This window comes from Teleopsis dalmanni, chromosome 1 (genome assembly GCF_002237135.1).
Source record: "Teleopsis dalmanni isolate 2A chromosome 1, ASM223713v2, whole genome shotgun sequence".
In the NCBI taxonomy this organism is placed as follows: Eukaryota; Metazoa; Arthropoda; class Insecta; order Diptera; family Diopsidae; genus Teleopsis; species Teleopsis dalmanni.
The window spans coordinates 160,599,838-160,619,255 of NC_051846.1; the positions used below are offsets into that span (position 1 = coordinate 160,599,838).

At 22.2% G+C, this 19,418-nt stretch overlaps 1 protein-coding gene across 6 annotated transcripts in view; it reads right to left on the reverse strand.

Annotated features, from left to right (window-relative positions):
• Positions 1-7,951: 7,951 nt before the first annotated feature.
• Positions 7,952-19,418, reverse strand: part of LOC119669680 (dynamin) — a 28,531-nt gene continuing 17,064 nt past the window's right edge. For 3 of the 6 annotated variants that reach the window (XM_038079675.1, XM_038079673.1, XM_038079674.1), the window contains 6 exons: positions 18,508-18,711; positions 18,352-18,445; positions 17,820-17,956; positions 17,555-17,706; positions 12,901-13,047; positions 7,952-8,189 (listed from right to left, as the gene is read on the reverse strand). In XM_038079675.1, coding sequence (XP_037935603.1) covers positions 8,108-8,189; positions 12,901-13,047; positions 17,555-17,706; positions 17,820-17,956; positions 18,352-18,445; positions 18,508-18,711 — 816 coding nt within the window. In that variant the 3' untranslated portion in view covers positions 7,952-8,107. Of the gene's footprint in view, positions 8,190-12,900; positions 13,048-14,722; positions 14,925-17,554; positions 17,707-17,819; positions 17,957-18,351; positions 18,446-18,507; positions 18,712-19,418 lie in introns of those variants that run through there. The other 3 variants (XM_038079676.1, XM_038079677.1, XM_038079678.1) reach the window with 3 other exon arrangements.

Consider the following 19,418-nt stretch of genomic DNA (forward strand, 5'->3'; position numbering starts at 1 on the left):
TTAATAAATAGTATTATTATAAACATACGTTAAAAGTTATTTAATAATATTGCAAAATCTTATAAAAGTGAGTTATCGGAATTAGCACAGTTTCACAGTTGATAACAAATGCATAACTGTTATAATATATATATTATAAGTTGTATTTCTATACAATACTTAAAAAAGCTGCAATTAACATTTATACATAGACAATTAAAATAAACAAAAACCATTTAAATATGACGAATATATTATAATATATATACATTTTTCTTATACTTGTATTATTAAAAAAAATAATGTTTTTACGATACGTATTAGTATTTACCTTGTAGATAATAAAATTTTATCAGAATTATTATGCGTGTCAGTTGTTATGCAAATAAATTGAAACTTTGCGCTTATTTATAATATACAATTGAATTATCAATATAATTCGAAAATAACCAATTGCGACAAAATTAATTTTTTTTTTTGTATATATAAACAAAAAAATTGTATATTTTCATATAAAAAATGATTCAACGCAATTTAAATAGTTCTGGTTTTTTTATTATTTATATATATTTATATATATTCAATTTAAATATACAATAACGGTCAATTTAAAATACTATAACTAAATTAGTTAAACAATATCAAATATATCAAAATAAAATTTTAAATTTAGTGAACTCTATAATTTATGAATAAATAAGATTATTTAAAATAATAATACATACATATGAAACGCTTGAAAATTCACAGTTTTATTTTAATTCTTATAAAACTATTAATAATACAGTAAAACAAAATTAATAACATTATATACCTTTTTGAATAAATTTTATTATATAAAATTAGAGACCATTTAACATATCCTAAGGTCCTTGAAGTAATTTTAAGATTTTAACATTAAAGCAATTTCGTAGTATAAGAAGAAAATGTGTCTAATCAAATAAGAAAAACTTTCCTTCTTCATAATGATTTTCAAATTTTATCTTTAGATTTTATTGTATATGTTTTAGTATTATTTTTTAATTATGTATTTAAAAAAAAGATTAAATATTAACTCAACTATTTCGTTTAATTTTATAAATTATAGATATATTAAATTTCCATAAACACGTTATAAAACGTATGAGGACAGTATTCTTTATATTCAAAAATAGAAATATTTATCAGACTATGTTTTTATTGCTTGATTTTTTTTCAATATTATTAAATAAACTAATATAAAATTGCATTATAATGTAATCTTAATGTTTTAATATATATCATATTAATTAGTTTTAAGAATTAATAATACTAATATATTAAGGAATTTTATTAAATTATTAATTAAATATTAATTTTATCAATTAATATTTTATAACTACAATATTTATTTATTAAATAATATAAGTATTAAATTAATAAAATTAATTAATATATTCGTTTAATTAATTATTGAAACTAATTAAAATGGTATATATTTATGTACAATATAACGCATTAACATAACATATTTCTAAATAATAAAAATATTTTATAACTTCTTACGAGAGTTAGAAAAACTTTACATAATTTATTAAAAATTTTACATAATTTATTAAATATATTTGAAATTTTTTTTTTAGATAATACCAAACAATTTTGTATTATTTATTTTTTATCAAAAATGCTTAATGATACAATTTAAAGAGGTGGTCCATTATAACGAACGATACGAATGAATGTTAGGGTCATTATTATTTTGAATTTTTATATAAAAATTCATTATATTGAATAAATATTATTGAAATATTCCAGTAAACTAAGCGCATCAATTATGTGTTATATTTTGAACGAAACCTGAACCATAATTGCATATATTATGGTTTGGGACCTGTTGTTGTTGCAATCCGCAAAGATCTGTTTGTGTAGTCTCTCTTGGTTGTGGTGAATGATACTTGGTCGACGCATCGCTCTGGGACATGTACCTGCTGATTCTTGGCACCTTTAGAACCTAAAAAGCTTTACTTCTTATAAAGCAAAATCTCCAATTAACGTAAGCTTTATTCGCTAGCAGAAGTGAATAGCTTTTTTTAGCAATGTTCTTAAGATAAATACATTGTCAATTTTAATAATATTTTCTTCAACCCAATTAATATACAACCTAATAACATTAATTGTCACAATGTGCTTTACTTTTTGAATAGCTACGTGGGTGATGTTAATCTGTTTCTCCCTCTGTAAGTCATATATACTAAAGTTTGTCTGATAACTACAAGCAAAAAGTTATTAAATTATTTTTCTAATGAATTTTAATGTTAAGTATATTTGTAAAAAATTTAATTTACAAGATCAACAAGACCTTTAATTATAGTAATTTTATCTCAATTTTGTAAAACAGTGTATAATACAAAATTTTAAGGGTTCTGAAAGCAATGATTCATTATAAGGAGTAATTGATTTTGTTATATTGAGTGTTTAATGGAGTTCAAAAAAAGATATGTTATATCGAGCATTCGTTATACTGGAGCACCACTTTTTATAAAAGTATAATAACATTTCAAAAATTATATTTATATTTTTTAATTATACTTTACCTGGCATAACTCGCACCTAAACAGGCGGTCAAATAATTCACGAATGCTTCGTTTACGTTATAAATAAATAATATATAATAAATATCAGTGGCATCCACTTCCTCCCGCAACAAACTCTGTATACCTTTACCCAAAATGTGGTTTGTTGTTGTTGATTTAAGCCGCTACTCGGTTACCGTACTCGTTACTCAACATCGTGAATATCGCTATAATTTTTAATTTGCTGTTGTATTCTTATATATAAATTGTATTAATAAGCTTTTTTAATTGAAATAAATATATTTTAATTATTTACTGTCTTTATTTTTTCCTTACTCCGTACTCGTTCCTAAAAATTTTTGTGAATCCACTTCCTCCCGCAACAAGCTCTGTATACCTTTACCCAAAATGTGCTTTGTTGTTGTCGGTTTGTGCCGCTACTCGGTTACCGTACTCGTTACTCAACATCGTGAATATCGCTATAATTTTTAATTTGCTGTTGTATTCTTATATATAAATTGTATTAATAAGCTTTTTTAATTGAAATAAATATATTTTAATTATTTACTGTCTTTATTTTTTCCTTACTCCGTACTCGTTCCTAAAAATTTTTGTGAATTAGATTGTCTGCCTTCCTTAAAATTATTTATAATATATATGAATTATTTATTGAATTATTTAAATATTTTATTCAAGTTATAAACTATTTTTATGTTTTTTATGTATCACTTCTATTAACTGAAAAATTATTTTCTAGTGAATATATACCTAAATATTATTATATCGTTTGATCTGTAATGCAATTAGAAACTTATTGTAAGTAAAAATCAAACGTGTTCTTAGGCATTAAACGAAGTCAAGGCAGGGAACCACCATCCCTCATGAAACTTATTTAAGTTTCATATATATTTACATTATTTCAAATATAAGCAATAAAATTCGTAGTCATTAGTCGAACGTACTACCTTCAAGGCGCAACAAAAAACAGCGAAATAAAATAATTTTAAAAATAAAAAATTATTGCTCTTAACATTTAAGCTTCGAAAATATCCAAAACCCTCTATAGATAATATTGTAAAAATAAATAAAAATCTTATGATATTCTACTTTTGCGACCATATAAAACAATTAAAGTGCTTCTTATTAAAGCGCGATCTACATTCAAACAAACATTTCTATTAGCTAACACAAATGTAATAATCTATTGAGAATATAATTAATCATAGTTAAAGAGATTTTTTAAACTTACTCTTTATATTATTGTTATTTATAAATTTTATTATTATTATTATTATTAATAGTACATTTAACAATTTACATAAATATAAATTCTATATTAAAATTTACAATTCAACAATATATAGCATTTTAGCTATTGACATATAACAAAATACTTAACTAAAATTATCCTACATTCTGCATTATCCATTCATACAAATACTACATCAATTTAATGGATCGATATATGTTTTTTTTAACAACAAACAATTGAGGATCACAGAACATATACCGATCTGTATGATTAGTAATGCAGGGCGCTAGGGATCGATTTCATGAAAATTAGATATAATTGTTTATTGCTTGTTACATACATATATAAACATATATAATTATTATATATAAATAAATTTAAAAATAAAACGAACAATTTCAGTATCTCTAGAATATATTTTTAGTTACAAATTGTAATCTAATAGAAACTAAGCTTTAAAATATATTAAAAAGTTAAAGGAGTTAAATAATTTTAGAAATATATGTTTAAATCATTTATTCGTAATATGTATTAGATTCATTAAATAAGCGAAATAGCATATATATATATATATATAGATATATATATGTATATATATATATATATAATAATTAAAGTTAAACAATATATAAAGTAAGTAGAATAAACGATTATTAAAAATTTAACCATTAAACATTGACAAATTAAAAAAAAAAAACTACCATAAAATTCGAGGGAATTAAAATTAAATAAACGTTTTCGTCAATTTATTCAAAAAATAATAATAAACGTTTTGAAAACAAAAAATTTATAAACAAAGTAAAATATTTGTTATGAGTTTTGCAAATTTTATTAAACAAATTTATTTATTTTAAAAATTAATCCAAATAATTAACATACACAGTATTTATACACAAGAACAATAACCAAGCAAATAACAAAATATCTTTGCAAAAATTGAATAATATATACATTTACCATGTTATAGTTAAACAATTACCAAAGTAATGGCTAAAATCTTTTGTAGTGCGATTATATACATATGTAATGTGAGTTGAAACACACAAAACTAAGCCATAATAATAAAAATGCATAAGGAACTTAATAAACAAGGATTTCATTTTTTTATGTTGGAGAGATTTTTTGACATTGAAAACGGAACTTAACATGGGTCAACCCTTTTCTAACTACCTCTAATAATGAAATACAATAATAATTATAAATTGATTTTCAGTAGGTTTTCAGTAATAATAAACAATGTTGGAGAGACTTTTTGACATTGAAGACGGAACTTAACATGGGTCAACCCTTTTCTAACTACCTCTAATAATGAAATACAATAATAATTATAGGTTTTCTTCAGTAGGTTTTCAGTAATAATAAACAATGTTGGAGAGACTTTTTGACATTGAAGACGAAACTTAACATGGGTCAACCTTTTTCTAACTACCTCTAATAATGAAATACAATAATAATTAATCTTTAAACGGATAAATAAAAAAAAGGTGAGAGATAATAACAGCAACAATTATATTGAAAGAACAACGATAACAACAGATGTTACGGCAATAATCACGCCCCCAATTAAATGTAAATTTTATTCTACATATACTACAACGCTAAAAAATATGAAATTTTCTCTTTATATCTAAATATATTATTAATGTTGAATTAATTATTTTATATAATATAGACTTACGACTTATTCTATTAGAAAATTTCTGCACTCAAATATGAAGCTGCAATATTTTTTGCTTTTTATAAATAATTCTTTAAAATGATTACTTATTTACTTACATAATTGACCTTAACAACCTGCTCCCAGGTTCGGTCTTGCGACGTACATCTATCTAAGGGTTTCTCCTCCTTGCGTACTCAACTTTAACGGCGGTTAATGCTTTGCCAACCTGTACTCACCACTGGATACACGATCGCCATTGATGCCTTTTTCCATCAATTGCAAGTTTAAACATCTTTTTCGCTTGAACATCGTTTTCACCCTAACGATATAACCCAATCACTGGATGATAATTCTCTTAATAATATATATAATAATATATATATATTCCTCCATCCTAAATTCCTGCATACATCGCATTTAAATGATTAATTTATAGTTGGTTTATTCACATGCGGCAGTCGTTACCAAATCATAGAGGAACAAAGAAAGAACTATTAAGAACTTTTCTCTCGTTTACTACAAGTACTGGTGTAGCGTCCATATTCTGCATCGTACAAAAGCATAGGTAAGATAAGAGACCTATAAAATGTAAGTATTGTTACTCGCGACGTGGTTCTACATCTGAATTGCTTATTAAGCTTATGAAACAAGTAGCACTTATTTTAAATGATAATTTCTCGTTTAATCTCCAGGCTGATATTGTTAAAACAATCACACAAAAGTGTAACGATTCACTGCGTAAGAGGTAGTATAGTGAAACTAATATGTTGTGAGATAGAAGTAAAGATAAGAAAATAGGTACGAATGCTAAATGTTAGATGGGCTCAAAGTAGAACTATATCTCAGTAGAATTGAAAGCGTAAAACTACATCCGTGTCTTCTAATTATACATCTGTACAGACAACAAAGTACTGTTCGCACTCTGTCAAAATTTCAGATTTAACAGTGTTCAATGTGAAATTTTGATACTGTACACTTGCAGTGTTTTATGTTTCAGGTTGATTTTAATAACTAACATATATTTTGCACTATACTGGTCTTTAAAAATAAAAACTATTACTGCAGATATATATATATATATATATATATATATATATATATATAACAAATTAGTTTATATAAATAAAAATAAATTTATATTTCGTTTTTTAACATCCATGGTTCACTAGTATTATACCGCCTTCGTCAGAGGTTGTACTATCTATTAAAACATATTTTTTATATCTATATAAAAAAATTGATGTTTCCAAACGCCCTTAATGATAGAAATTTGGCAGATATCCACTTCATTAAAAATTAAAAAAAATGGTTCACTCTTTTTTATTTATAATATTTATTATTATTATTGTTTCACACAAACGGTATATATTTTATAAGTTATAATTTTTATTTAGGCTACTCTGGTCTTGTGACTGGGATGCAAATAAAAAATTAAATTGCTTCATTTTTTCACCCGATATTTCATTGGTTTTCTTCCAATATATTCAGGGGTATCTAAAAGATTTTTTTATTATTTAATAATTATAGTTTTTTACAATGCGAAAAGAATTTTATTACTTTTGATAGTGTATAAATTCAACTGGTACGCAAATAAATAACAACAAAAATAACATATTGTATATACTTTAATTTTAGTATTTGTTTAAAGAGTCCTTATAGTCCTAAGAAGCTATTTAGACCTATTATCTAATTCTGTTACTGTAAAAAACTCAAAACGTTTAGATCCATCTGAAACCTTTAAAAATACTTAAGATCATTTATAAAAAAAAAATGTCTAACTATTTTATATTAATATATGAAAACAATAAAGAACTTTTATATTAAATTATTGTATTTCACTTTATTTCATTATTTTTCTTAATATTAAAATACATTTATTAAAATTATTTACTGCTAAAAATATATATATATAATCAAAAATAGACTTCAATCAGTTAGGAATTTGTGTTAAATACTATTATATTATAACATTAAATATAATCTATTTACATAATTCATACAATATTTAAGCAGTATCAAAAACACACACAGACAGATTTAGATGTTTATATTTGTTTATAAACAATGAATTTAGTAATACAAATATACAAATTTTAATTTATTTATATTCAATTAAAAATTTCACAAAAAAAAACCAACAATTTTAATATAGCTGCTTAAACATTGCAACAAATACAATAGTTAACAATATGTATTTAAAAAAACTTAAGAACACAGCTTTTATTATTTAATTATTGTATTTAACAATATAAGCGAGTTATCTTTACAACATAATTTCATTTTATTTATTTAAGTTAAAGTTTATATCTTAACACAGTGAACTGAAGTATTTCATATATGTAAATAATAGTTATTTCATAATTTAATTATTTTTTTCGGCACATAATTAATACATAAACATTACATATATAAACAATTGGAAAAATTACTATTTATATCATTAAACATGCAGACTTGACATTTACTTAAATATAAATTAATTTGTATATTTATGCATAACTAACTAAAGCAAATACTAAATTTTAATTTAATATTTATTTAATTTCTTTCTTTTATACATTGGTTTGCATTTTGGCGCCAGAATTTATATGCATATATGTAAATATATGTAAAGACGCATATATCAACCGAAAGCGTTTCAACTGCTATAGTAAAATAAATTAGAGTTTATTCTGAATCATTCTTTTAATAGGGTCGTCCATTTGTTGTGTTGCCATAATATGATGGTCTGTCCGGCAATTTTGGTGGAGCATTGGGTCCAACACGACTAAAATTATGGAAAAAGATATATTAAAAAGTGTAATAAATATATATTATATAATATTAATACAATATATTAAATATTTTAAATTCAAATTCATATATTAAAATAAATTCTTGCAATTAGTTTAATTGATAACTTACCTCAAAATAAATGAGTACCCAACACCATCGTAGCAAATTTTTAAAACATTAGAAAATATTAGGCAATAAATGTACAAAATGCAAAGAAAACTTTATGCAAGCGCAGTTATGATTTATGGTATATACATAAATTATTCAATTTGTGAATACATTTGTACATGTACGAGTTTATGTAAACGACTAAGACTATTTACTGAAATGAATATACATTGACACTAAATCATTAATTGAAAGACATGTGACAGTTAATAAATTTTATTCTACGTTCAATAAAATTATTATAATATTATATTATATTCTACATAAAACTACATTTTTAAGATTTAAAATAAATTACTAACGATTTTTGAATTAATTTTTATATCTATTGCTAATTCCCAACAGACGCTAACTAATAGTTTTAAGATAAAAACTAGCTACATTAGTTCTGAAAATTTCTGTCTTAATTCTGTATACTATTAGAAAGCTATATTAGGTTTAAGAGCTAGTCTATATCAGACTCAATGTATGAGTCGCTCATAGTCTCATCAGATAGTATATATCAGATATATAAAATTTTAGATACGGTGAAATTTTATAAATACTTTTTTTTTTAATTAAAACAAATTAGTTTAATTATTTCTTGTGTTTATTAAAGCTAAATACTTATAAAAAAAGCGTTTTTTCTTAACATAAATTATAAATAATTTGTACTAAATAGTTATAAAAAAAAATTTTATTTTTCTATAAAACAAAAAAAATATAGAATAAATGAAGTTTAAATCTACCAGCGATGCTATAAAAAACACTGACATATAAATTTTTCAACATTAAAGATAATGATATCCTTTTTTTTCAAAATTCGATTATCTAATGAATAGAGTTTATACTTAAAGATTAGCTCAATATTTTCATGTAGTAGAAGAAACATTACGAAACTAGCTATGTCAGTAGGAAACGAACGACTATTTTAAAAATGTTAAGAAATTAATGAAAAATTCTAACATTATTTTAAGTTTTTATTTTTTCTTTGATTTTTTTTTTTAAATTTTTTATTATAATTTTTTTTTTTTTTGAGTTTTAAAAATTAAACAAATTTAATATTTTTAATAAATACTTTATTGATAACATAGTATATTTAGCTTTTGTTTCACATTTCAGTTTTTTATCATTTTTAATTTTTAGATAATGTAATGGGTTTATAGAGTAGGTGGCATTAGTTTTAAGACCATTGTTTAGAGTCTTCATATATTTCTGTAGACCACCAATAACATATGTTTTTTATTGCTTTTCATTATAATATATACGTATGTGTTAGTTTATATGCACACATATTATATATACATAAAAAGCAATATAAAACAGAATTTTCATATATACGAACGTTTGTATTTTATATACACACGATTATATATATATATTTATATATTTAATATATAGTAAGTGTTCGTGTTTATTTTATATTGGTAATTTTTTTTTTATTAAATATCTAACCAGGCTTTTATGCTAAAAGAGAAGAATTCATGTATTGTATATTCGTTAGTACACTATATACTTTACTTTTAACACTAATATTCATAATAATAAATATCATGCTTCTTTTAAGTAATTTTACTAAACAAAACGCAATAAACTATTTACTAAAATAATAATAAACATAATTATTTTATTATATATATATAATACTTTCTTCTTATTATTATTTTGCTTTCAAAGTTTAATAAGCGCGTACTGCATTATTAATTAAATATGCACTTTTCATAATTCCTTGTTTTAAGTTGCTATAGTTAATATTTTATATTCTTTTATTGCAATTTTTTTCTTCTATTTGCTCTTTTCTATTTGCTTTTGGATTAATTAAAATATTTAACAAACTAAATAAACTTTAAATTTTCAAATAATTTTTTAATACAATATAATTACGTCTCAATAGAATAATTGAAATGGATAAAATCTTACATATATATAACGTATATGTATATAATGTATGAACGAAGAAAAATACATATATTTTAATAATATTTTATACATATATTTATATATATAAGTATTTTTTTATAAAGTAATAATTACAACAAGAGCAAATTGTTATGTAGTTTTAATAAAGATGATATTTAAAATATGTAATACTTTTCAACAATTTTTACATTAGAACTTTTTTTTTGATTATTTTTATTTTATAAATATGTATATAGATAAATAAATATCTATATAATACAAAGTTAAATACTACAACAAACATTTTTTGTTTTTTGAGAGAGAAAGAGAAATATATATATTTCAGATATATAAGTCATATATGCATTTAATAGGTAAAAACGAAGGTAAGTACAAAAGTCTCATATAATTGATTTTTTTACACAAATAAAAATGTTATATATTACAAAAAATAAAATGGACTTAAATTACATATAATTAATAAAAAAAAATATATGAGCAAAAAATATACCTAAAAAATTATGCATAAATGACTGGAATGTTATCTATCAGTCCATCAAAATTATTTCATTGATTTAAGAACAAACTTGAAGAACTTAATTTTTTATTTTTGCTAAATTTGTTTATAAAGAAATAGATGTATATAATAACTGAAAATTTTAAGGAACTGAAAACCAGTTTTTTATATTTCATGTTTTAGAAAAAATAAATTAAGAAAAAGAATAATTATAACGACACTATCCACTTCTCCACAAGCAAAGAGTTAACGCCCTAGTGAGATCATTAATGATATAGTAAAACTGTATACATTTAACGGTGTGTTTATCGACTTTCTGATTTGCAAAGCGATGCACCTAGCATATTTAATAGCCAAAAGTCGAACAAACAATATTAGTAGTATTTTATATAAAGACTTATATTGAGCAACCATATCAGGTCTTCAACACTGCTAGGTACGACGTACCATTCTAATTAGATTTGAGAAAATAACATTTTAATTAATACATACATGAGTTCTGACATATTTGTGACTATACACTATAAAAATGACGTCTGTTCGTTCAATCTATTAAAAATATATTTTTTTAAATAACTATAATTAATGCATATACTTGTATGTATTTTGTATGAAAAATGAGGCTTATTGTCAACATAGTTATATAATAAGTGTCATTCAAATAAGCTTTAAGAAAATAACATTTTAATTTAAGGAATGATGTCTGTTAATATATAATATATATTAACAGAAAAAATAATATATATTTTTCACATAACTGTAACTAATGCAAATTTTTGTAAAGATTTTGTATGAAAAATGACATTTTTTGTCAGACATTGTTATGTTGTGGTTTCTTGCGCACTGTTACTCTTTTGTGGCTAAGGGGGGCTTATGTCTGCCCGACACTAGGCTTTAACTATACAGGAATTCATATCGTTTATTTATCTTTTAATTGATGATGGATCATAGGTCAGCATATCTTCCTGTAGGTCCTGAGGTGAACTTAAGGTTTGTTAGGGCAGGGTTTGGCAGCGTATCAAATTTTGTGAATAATTGTAGGGTTCTCTCCCTGATATATTTTTTCACTGAGTCGATAGTATGAGTGTATTATATTATTATAATATCAATTGGAGCTAAGACTTTTGAGTTACCTCGTTTTGAAATAATTGCAGTACTTCATTATTGGGCAAACAAAATTAAAATATAGTTAAAAAAAAAAAAATTCGGCATATGCAAATATGCATATATTACATTAAATTTTTATAATAAATTGATATTGAAATATATATTTATTTTTAGAATATGTAACTACATTTATGAACTTTTTACTTTATATTAAAGACTTCTACACAGAAAACACATCAGCAACAGTAAACGTTTAATTAATTTAAAATGTTTAAATTTATAATTTCGTATAATTTATAGCTTTAATAGTTAAAAACATTTTTAAGATGTATTTTTTTTTTTAATTTAAATATTTGATTTTTTTTGTATAGCTTTTAATTGAATAATATTCCCTAATATATTTCTCATTTAAAGTTTTCGTATAAATAATCTAAATTTCTTTGTATAATAGACACAAAAAATCTTTGACTAAATATTATGATATCTTAAACAATTAGAAATAAGAAATGTAATTAATATTAATATATACTTTTTTGTTGTTCTTTCAATAAATTGGTTTAAGTTTACTAAGTAAAATTGTGTGGTTGTAAATGTGTTTTCGTGTTGATATAAGAGAAATGTAAATAGTTTTCTATATATATGGGTTTGCAAATAAACTATATGTAAAGGCATTAGAATTATGAAAAATGTTAAAAAAAAATAAAACAAATCATCATAACAAACTAATATAAATTATTTAAAAGCAAAAATATTTAATAATATTAAATGCTAAAAAAAATAACAAATAGAAGTACTACGTTATTTACGTCTCATAACCACCATTTCATGAGATTTCAATCGTTCTGTTATATGTTAAATGATAAACGCATAGCAAAGAACACAATTTAAAAAAAAAATTTATATGTAAAGTAGAAAAAAAAATGATCTATATAAAATAAAAGTCAACTAAAATATAAGCTTAAAAATCATTGCAAATTTGTGAGTGAGTATTTTGACATAATTTTGTTTTTGTTAGGTTTATGTTCGGATTTACTTGAATCTTGTTGCAAAGACATTGGATAATTCATTAATAGCCGCTTGTCCAACAGCTTGATTCACTTGTCCACGCATACTTTCGGGTACATAACGATTTGCACCAGTTTGTTGAGTGATTGCGCCACCGACTGCTCCAGTTACGCGTCTTTAAAAATTTGTTCGAATAAATTTATTTTTTTATATTCTTTATATCAATTTATATGAACTATAATGAATATAGTTTAATGAAAGAACTATACAATAATTCAGTAGTGGATGGAGAAGAATTACTTTAAAAATTTAGAAAACTAATTTATCGAAACGTTTGAAACCCCTTTTTTTAAAAAAAACTTACTTTTATAAGATAGGAAAAATATTTAAATTTTTTTAAAAATAAGAAAAAAAAATTATAAATTAATACAACATCATAAAAATGTATGTTCAGGTAATTAAAAATATTTTGTACGCAAATCACATTTTTTAATGAATATAAACTTGATGTAGAAATCGGTAGCGTGCATTTGGATATTTAATTTTATTCTATAAGAAAATTTAAGCCAGTAAAGCTACTCAGTACAGTGTTTTATTTAAATAATATAAATCTATAGATATATATAATATAATCCATAGATTTTAAATTTATTTTTTAACTGCATTAAGTTAAATTTGTACAGATGTCGAAAAGAATAAATTGCTATATTGCATTCTAGCGCACCGATACTATTTTCTTTTTAACTATTAGTAATTATTATTAGTCGTAATGGTAACTTAGACGCCTAATTAATACTAGTTTGTAAAATGTTAGTAAGGAATTTATTGTATATGAGCTGGAAATTGTAACTCGAAGCGTCAGTGATTATTTTATGCTACTAAACAAATCGTTATGACATTTTTTTAAACAATTAAAAATATTTTTTTAATTAATTTAAATATTTTATTTTAAAATGCATACATTTTTTACTCACACAAATGCGTAAAAAAACAACATATTTAATGGAATATATAGAGCAAAACATAAAATATTTAAATTTTTAAATAATTAATTAATATTTAAATAAAACATTTATGTATTTTAATATTATCACATAAATGCGTAAAAAAACAATATTTTTAATGGAATATATAGACCAAAACATAAAATATTTAAATTTTTAAATAATTAATTAATATTTAAATAAAACATTTATGTATTTTAATGTAATATAAAATTAATAAAATAATACACTTATTTGAAAATATTACCAAAAGTAAATTATATAAAATTAAATTAATTTTATTCACAAGAATAAACTGAATTTTAAATACAATTGCTTATTTAAAAAAAAATAAATAAAATCAGTGTAATATCCTGTCACTATAATTCTTATATATAAAATATGTTTTTAAATAATTTACTTCGCAAATATTCATTTTCATGCTACAATAAATGATTAACATTTTTAACATTTTACGTACTTATTAAAACATTTTTTTTTATTTTATAACTAAGTTTAGTATTAAATTGCAATTTATAATAACATTTATATAATATCATCAACAACGCAAAAAAGGTACTTTAGTTAACTTAAGCACAAACATTCCTCTTCTTCTTATAAAGCAAATAGCTAGCTAAGTCAATACACACATCATATCCAAATCTCCAAGTATCAATTAAGGCTTAAGATAATGACAACACAGGCTATGCTTAAGATTTCTTCGATATTTATTGCATATACATATAACATATATATGTATATGTATATATATATATATATATAATTGTTGAAACATTTATAAGCGTTCAATAACATTTAATTTAGCAGCATTAATAATAAATACATAACTTCTTACTGGACTAAACTTTAAATTGGAATGCTTCATTTACATAATTATAATTTAAGGTTAATTTCATTAAATTTATTTCTACTATTTTTAATATTAGAATTCAGGTTATCCATTAATGCTTATTAATTTTCTCTAAAACTAACGGAAATATGTGGTTGAGTAAGTTAGATTCTGTTTGATGCCATTAGAGAGCAATTACACGTCACATTTTAGCGGCGTCTATATTATATTGTATATACACAAAATTGTTTATGATTTTCCGCGCAGTGTATAAAAAAGCACAGATATGCACACAAAAATTATAGATGAAAATTGACATAATATGTGAATTTTTGTGAAATGCAATATCATTTTAGAAATATGGAAAAAAAGAAACAAGAAAAAAATATAGACAAAATATTTCATTTAGTAAAATTTTTCAAAATTGTTTGTGAATAATGTTGACATAATTACATACATTAAAAAAAAAATAATTACAAAAAAATTTATTTTTAATAATAAACATGTTTAAAAACAATTAATTAAATTAAATTGCATTTATTTATACAATTAGTACAATTTCTAACATATTGCAAATACAGCTCAATAACGAAGAAGAGCTAAAGATCTCCTTTCCCAAAGAAAATAGACTATTACCAACCAATACACGGCTGGAACGTTAAGTAAACAGGGGATTTCTTTTACTTAAAATAATCGTATATATACGGGCTAACTGGTTAATTGGTTAATTGTTAAAATTAAACACAAATTTTTAAATTATTTTAAAAAATTATATTATTGTCACCAAAGTTTTAAACGGGTACCCGTTTAAAAATATATAAATAAAATTAAGTTATTAAACCAATAAATTATTAAAATAATCATTTAAATTCTTGTTTTTTTTCTACATTATACAGCATTTTAAATGAATTTTAACTGAACTTCAGATCGTTAAATTTCTATATTTGTTGTGTAAGGACTATTATGCTAACTTTTAAATAAGAAACTGTTATAATACTGTTATATTTGTTATAATACTCTGCCTTAATGTGAAATAACCTCCAAAACATGGGCTATATTTAATTAAAAATTAATATATATATATATATTAATTAATCCTTTAACTTCTAGAAGGAGCATAAGGCCACAATTAAAAATTAATAGCATTCAATAAATAAAAAAAAATTTTTTAGTATTTATTTTATTAAAAAAGGCATTTAAATTATTATTTGAAAAATGATAGACAAATTTTAAATAAACCCCTTTTTTCGTATTTAAAATAAAGATATAAATATATTTAAATAAATATAAATATATTTGAATAAATATATGTATATATATAAATAAATAAATAAATATATATATAAATATATTTAGATAAATATATATATAAATAATTTAAATAAATATATATATAAATATATTTAAATAAATATATATATAAATATATTTAAATAAATATATATATAAATATATTTAAATAAATATATATATAAATATATTTAAATAAATATATATATAGTACATTTAACTCAATTTGTTTTATTTTTTAAATTAGATAACAAAATAAATTTATTACCGAAATTTTTTTTTTCTTAACCAATGTAATGTAACCAATAACGTTTTCAGTAAAAATATAAGTTATAAATTTTTTTTTTAATTTTTCGGATATATAATTAAAAACAGTTATATTTTTAAGTTCAGAAAACAGCCTTTAACAACAAACACATTATTGATAAACAGTAAATTCAAAACCATTGTTTTTGAAATTTTTTAAAAAACTTATATTAGTTAAAAAAATAATATTAGATTTGATATTATTAATGAGCTAATAGTTCAATTTAATTTTTAAAACTTAAAATACGTTCGTTTTATTTATGATTTATATGTCTTATGAAAAGATGGTCGCAATATTGGACACAATAATAAATATAAATCAAATGCATAAAATTAAATAAAGCAAATGTGTCTTAAAAAAAATAAAATTGAACTTAACGCCCATTAACAACACTAAAATTACTAAATTTATTATATACAAATAATTCGGATTATATCATAGTACGATTTAAAGCTCGATTAAAATTAAATTATATTTAAATTAAATTAAAAAGGTCGAAAATAACTTTTTATTGTACTTTGCCACAAATAGGAAGTTTTCTCACTGATTTAAAATTTCACTTTAATTTGAGACTGGTGAGCTTTAACTTACAAATCATTTTTCTTATAGGCGTCTGAGTCTCTGGCAATAATAGAGTAAAGTTTAAAATTAAAGAATTAAAGATTAATATAAAATTTTATCTGAAAACATACAGATTTAAACTTGGTACGGATGAATAGATAAATGATTAAACTGTATTAAAATAAAAAGTTTTAATAATATTTCAAAACTTAAAGTTTTAAAATTTAAGCTTTATTGCCAGAAGTATATATATCTAGAAGAAAAACGGTTTTCAGATTTCAGCTAGGCAGCTTCAAGTTAACTTTAAGTAAAAGACAAGTATCATTAGAGCAACATCAAATGATAGTAAATTATACTACTTGTTTTATTAATATATCACTACATACTGTAAATAAGATACAGTAAATATTTTGATTCGTATTGAAGCTTGCTGTGGCGTTAACCAAAAGTTTTTTTTACATTTATATATGTTAATATATATAACTTGGTTAAAACTTATCTATTGCAAATGTTATTATAATTGAAAAAGTTATTAAAAATTATTTTAATAAAAAGAGGTCCCAACCGTCGACAAACTACTGATATTTATCATATATTTTACAAAGTATTTAAATTTAAAAAATAAAAAAATATTAAAATATATATATATGTATAGTATATGTTAAAAATTAAAACAAAAATTTGTACTTACGAAGGTAGTAGTGGTGGTGGAAGAGCGCCGCCTGGGCGGCCGCCAGGTAAAGGCGGTGCACCGCCTCCTGGGCGATTTGGAATTGCTGGTGCTGGACGACCAGAAGCTGGAGGTGGTGGGGGGCCACGTCCACCCGCGCTACCCAATGAACCCTAAAAAAAAGATTTTATTTAGTTAAAAATTTTCTTAAACTTATTTTTAATATAATAATAATAAATATTATCAATTTTTTCACATATATAAATTATATATAAATTATTTGTACCTGTGCTGTTGGTGCTGGTTTTCGGGGTCCACCAGGACTAGGTGGCGATAAGCGTGGATTATCTAATCCGCTTGGTAACCAATCGTTTTTAACTGGCGGTGGTAAAGGTGAGGATACAGTCACCATTGAGACTTCACCTAATAAATAAAAAAATTAATATAATTACACATATTTAAAATAATTGTATGATAATTATTACTTTTCATTTAATAATTCTAAAATATAGTCAAAAGTATTTAAAAATGATTTCAAAATATAAATTTTTACAATTTAAATAATATAATAAAACAATTGAAATTGATTAAATAATAGAATTATTAAACCAAATTCAAAAAATACTTTAAATTAAAAAATTATTATAGAATACTAAATAAACTAAATTTACAATAAATAAGTACAAATTGCTACATTTTCAGAACAGAAATATTTTATTATAAACTTGATATTTTATTATATAACTTGTAAACTATACAACTATTAAGTTAATATAAGTAAAGTATTACTTTTAAAAATTATATACATATTAACTTACTGATAATATTTAATGCTTCTTTGCATGCGTGATACATGCGCAACATTTCTTCACGTTTTGTTGCTGATTCAGCAGATTCTTCCATCATTTGTACCTAATATTAAAAAAACCTTATGAATATTAAAGTTTAAAGGTTTATATTAAAAAGAAAATTACCTGATCGCCAGTGGCATAAAGATGAGCCAGCAATTCACCATTTATGAAATCTTTAGTATTGTTAATGATAAGCATCATTATAGCTTTTGGAACCATATCACGTGTTGTTTTTGTCACAATTTTCATATAGGAATCAACTAAATTTCTTATAGTCTCAACTTGACGTTCTAATTGTGGATCTGTTGAAGCTTCTTCGCCAACAGACTGAAATTTATATTTGTATAAATGTAATATAAATCGGATATATACTTTATAAACGAAAAGAAAAACATAAACCTCAAGTGCTATTAGTACAAATAATTTAAAATTTCAATTCAATACATAAATATCTTATTAATTATTTAAAATCAAAAAGATTTTTGATAAAAATATCACCTTATTGCGTGTTCAAAATTATTTTGTGATTTTTGCTATATAAAAATAGATTAATTTAACATCATGCAAATTTTAAAATGTGAGTGAAAAACAATTGTTTTAGTAGACTTTTAGGAACTATTTAAAAACAAAGTATCTTTTACTTTTAAATAATATAAATATATGTTTCTATAATTGTATGTATATATATATATAAATTAGTTATATATTTGCATATATAACTAAAGCTGTTAGTAAAAAAATATTGCTTTGTCCATTATATACCATTATATATACATAAAGATATATATATATATGTTTACATATTAGTGGTACTTGCTCTATAAATCATTTTAAAATCTACATTAAAATGAGATTTAAAATGTTTTTATTTTATATAGAATTTACCTAAAGGATTTAGTGTGCAATATAATGTGATATATTAAATTAAATATAATACGAAAAACACACATGTGGTGTAAGATAATATAATAAATTTATTGAAAACAAGTAGAACTTAAAATTATATTACCCATTAATATTAGATATAGATAATT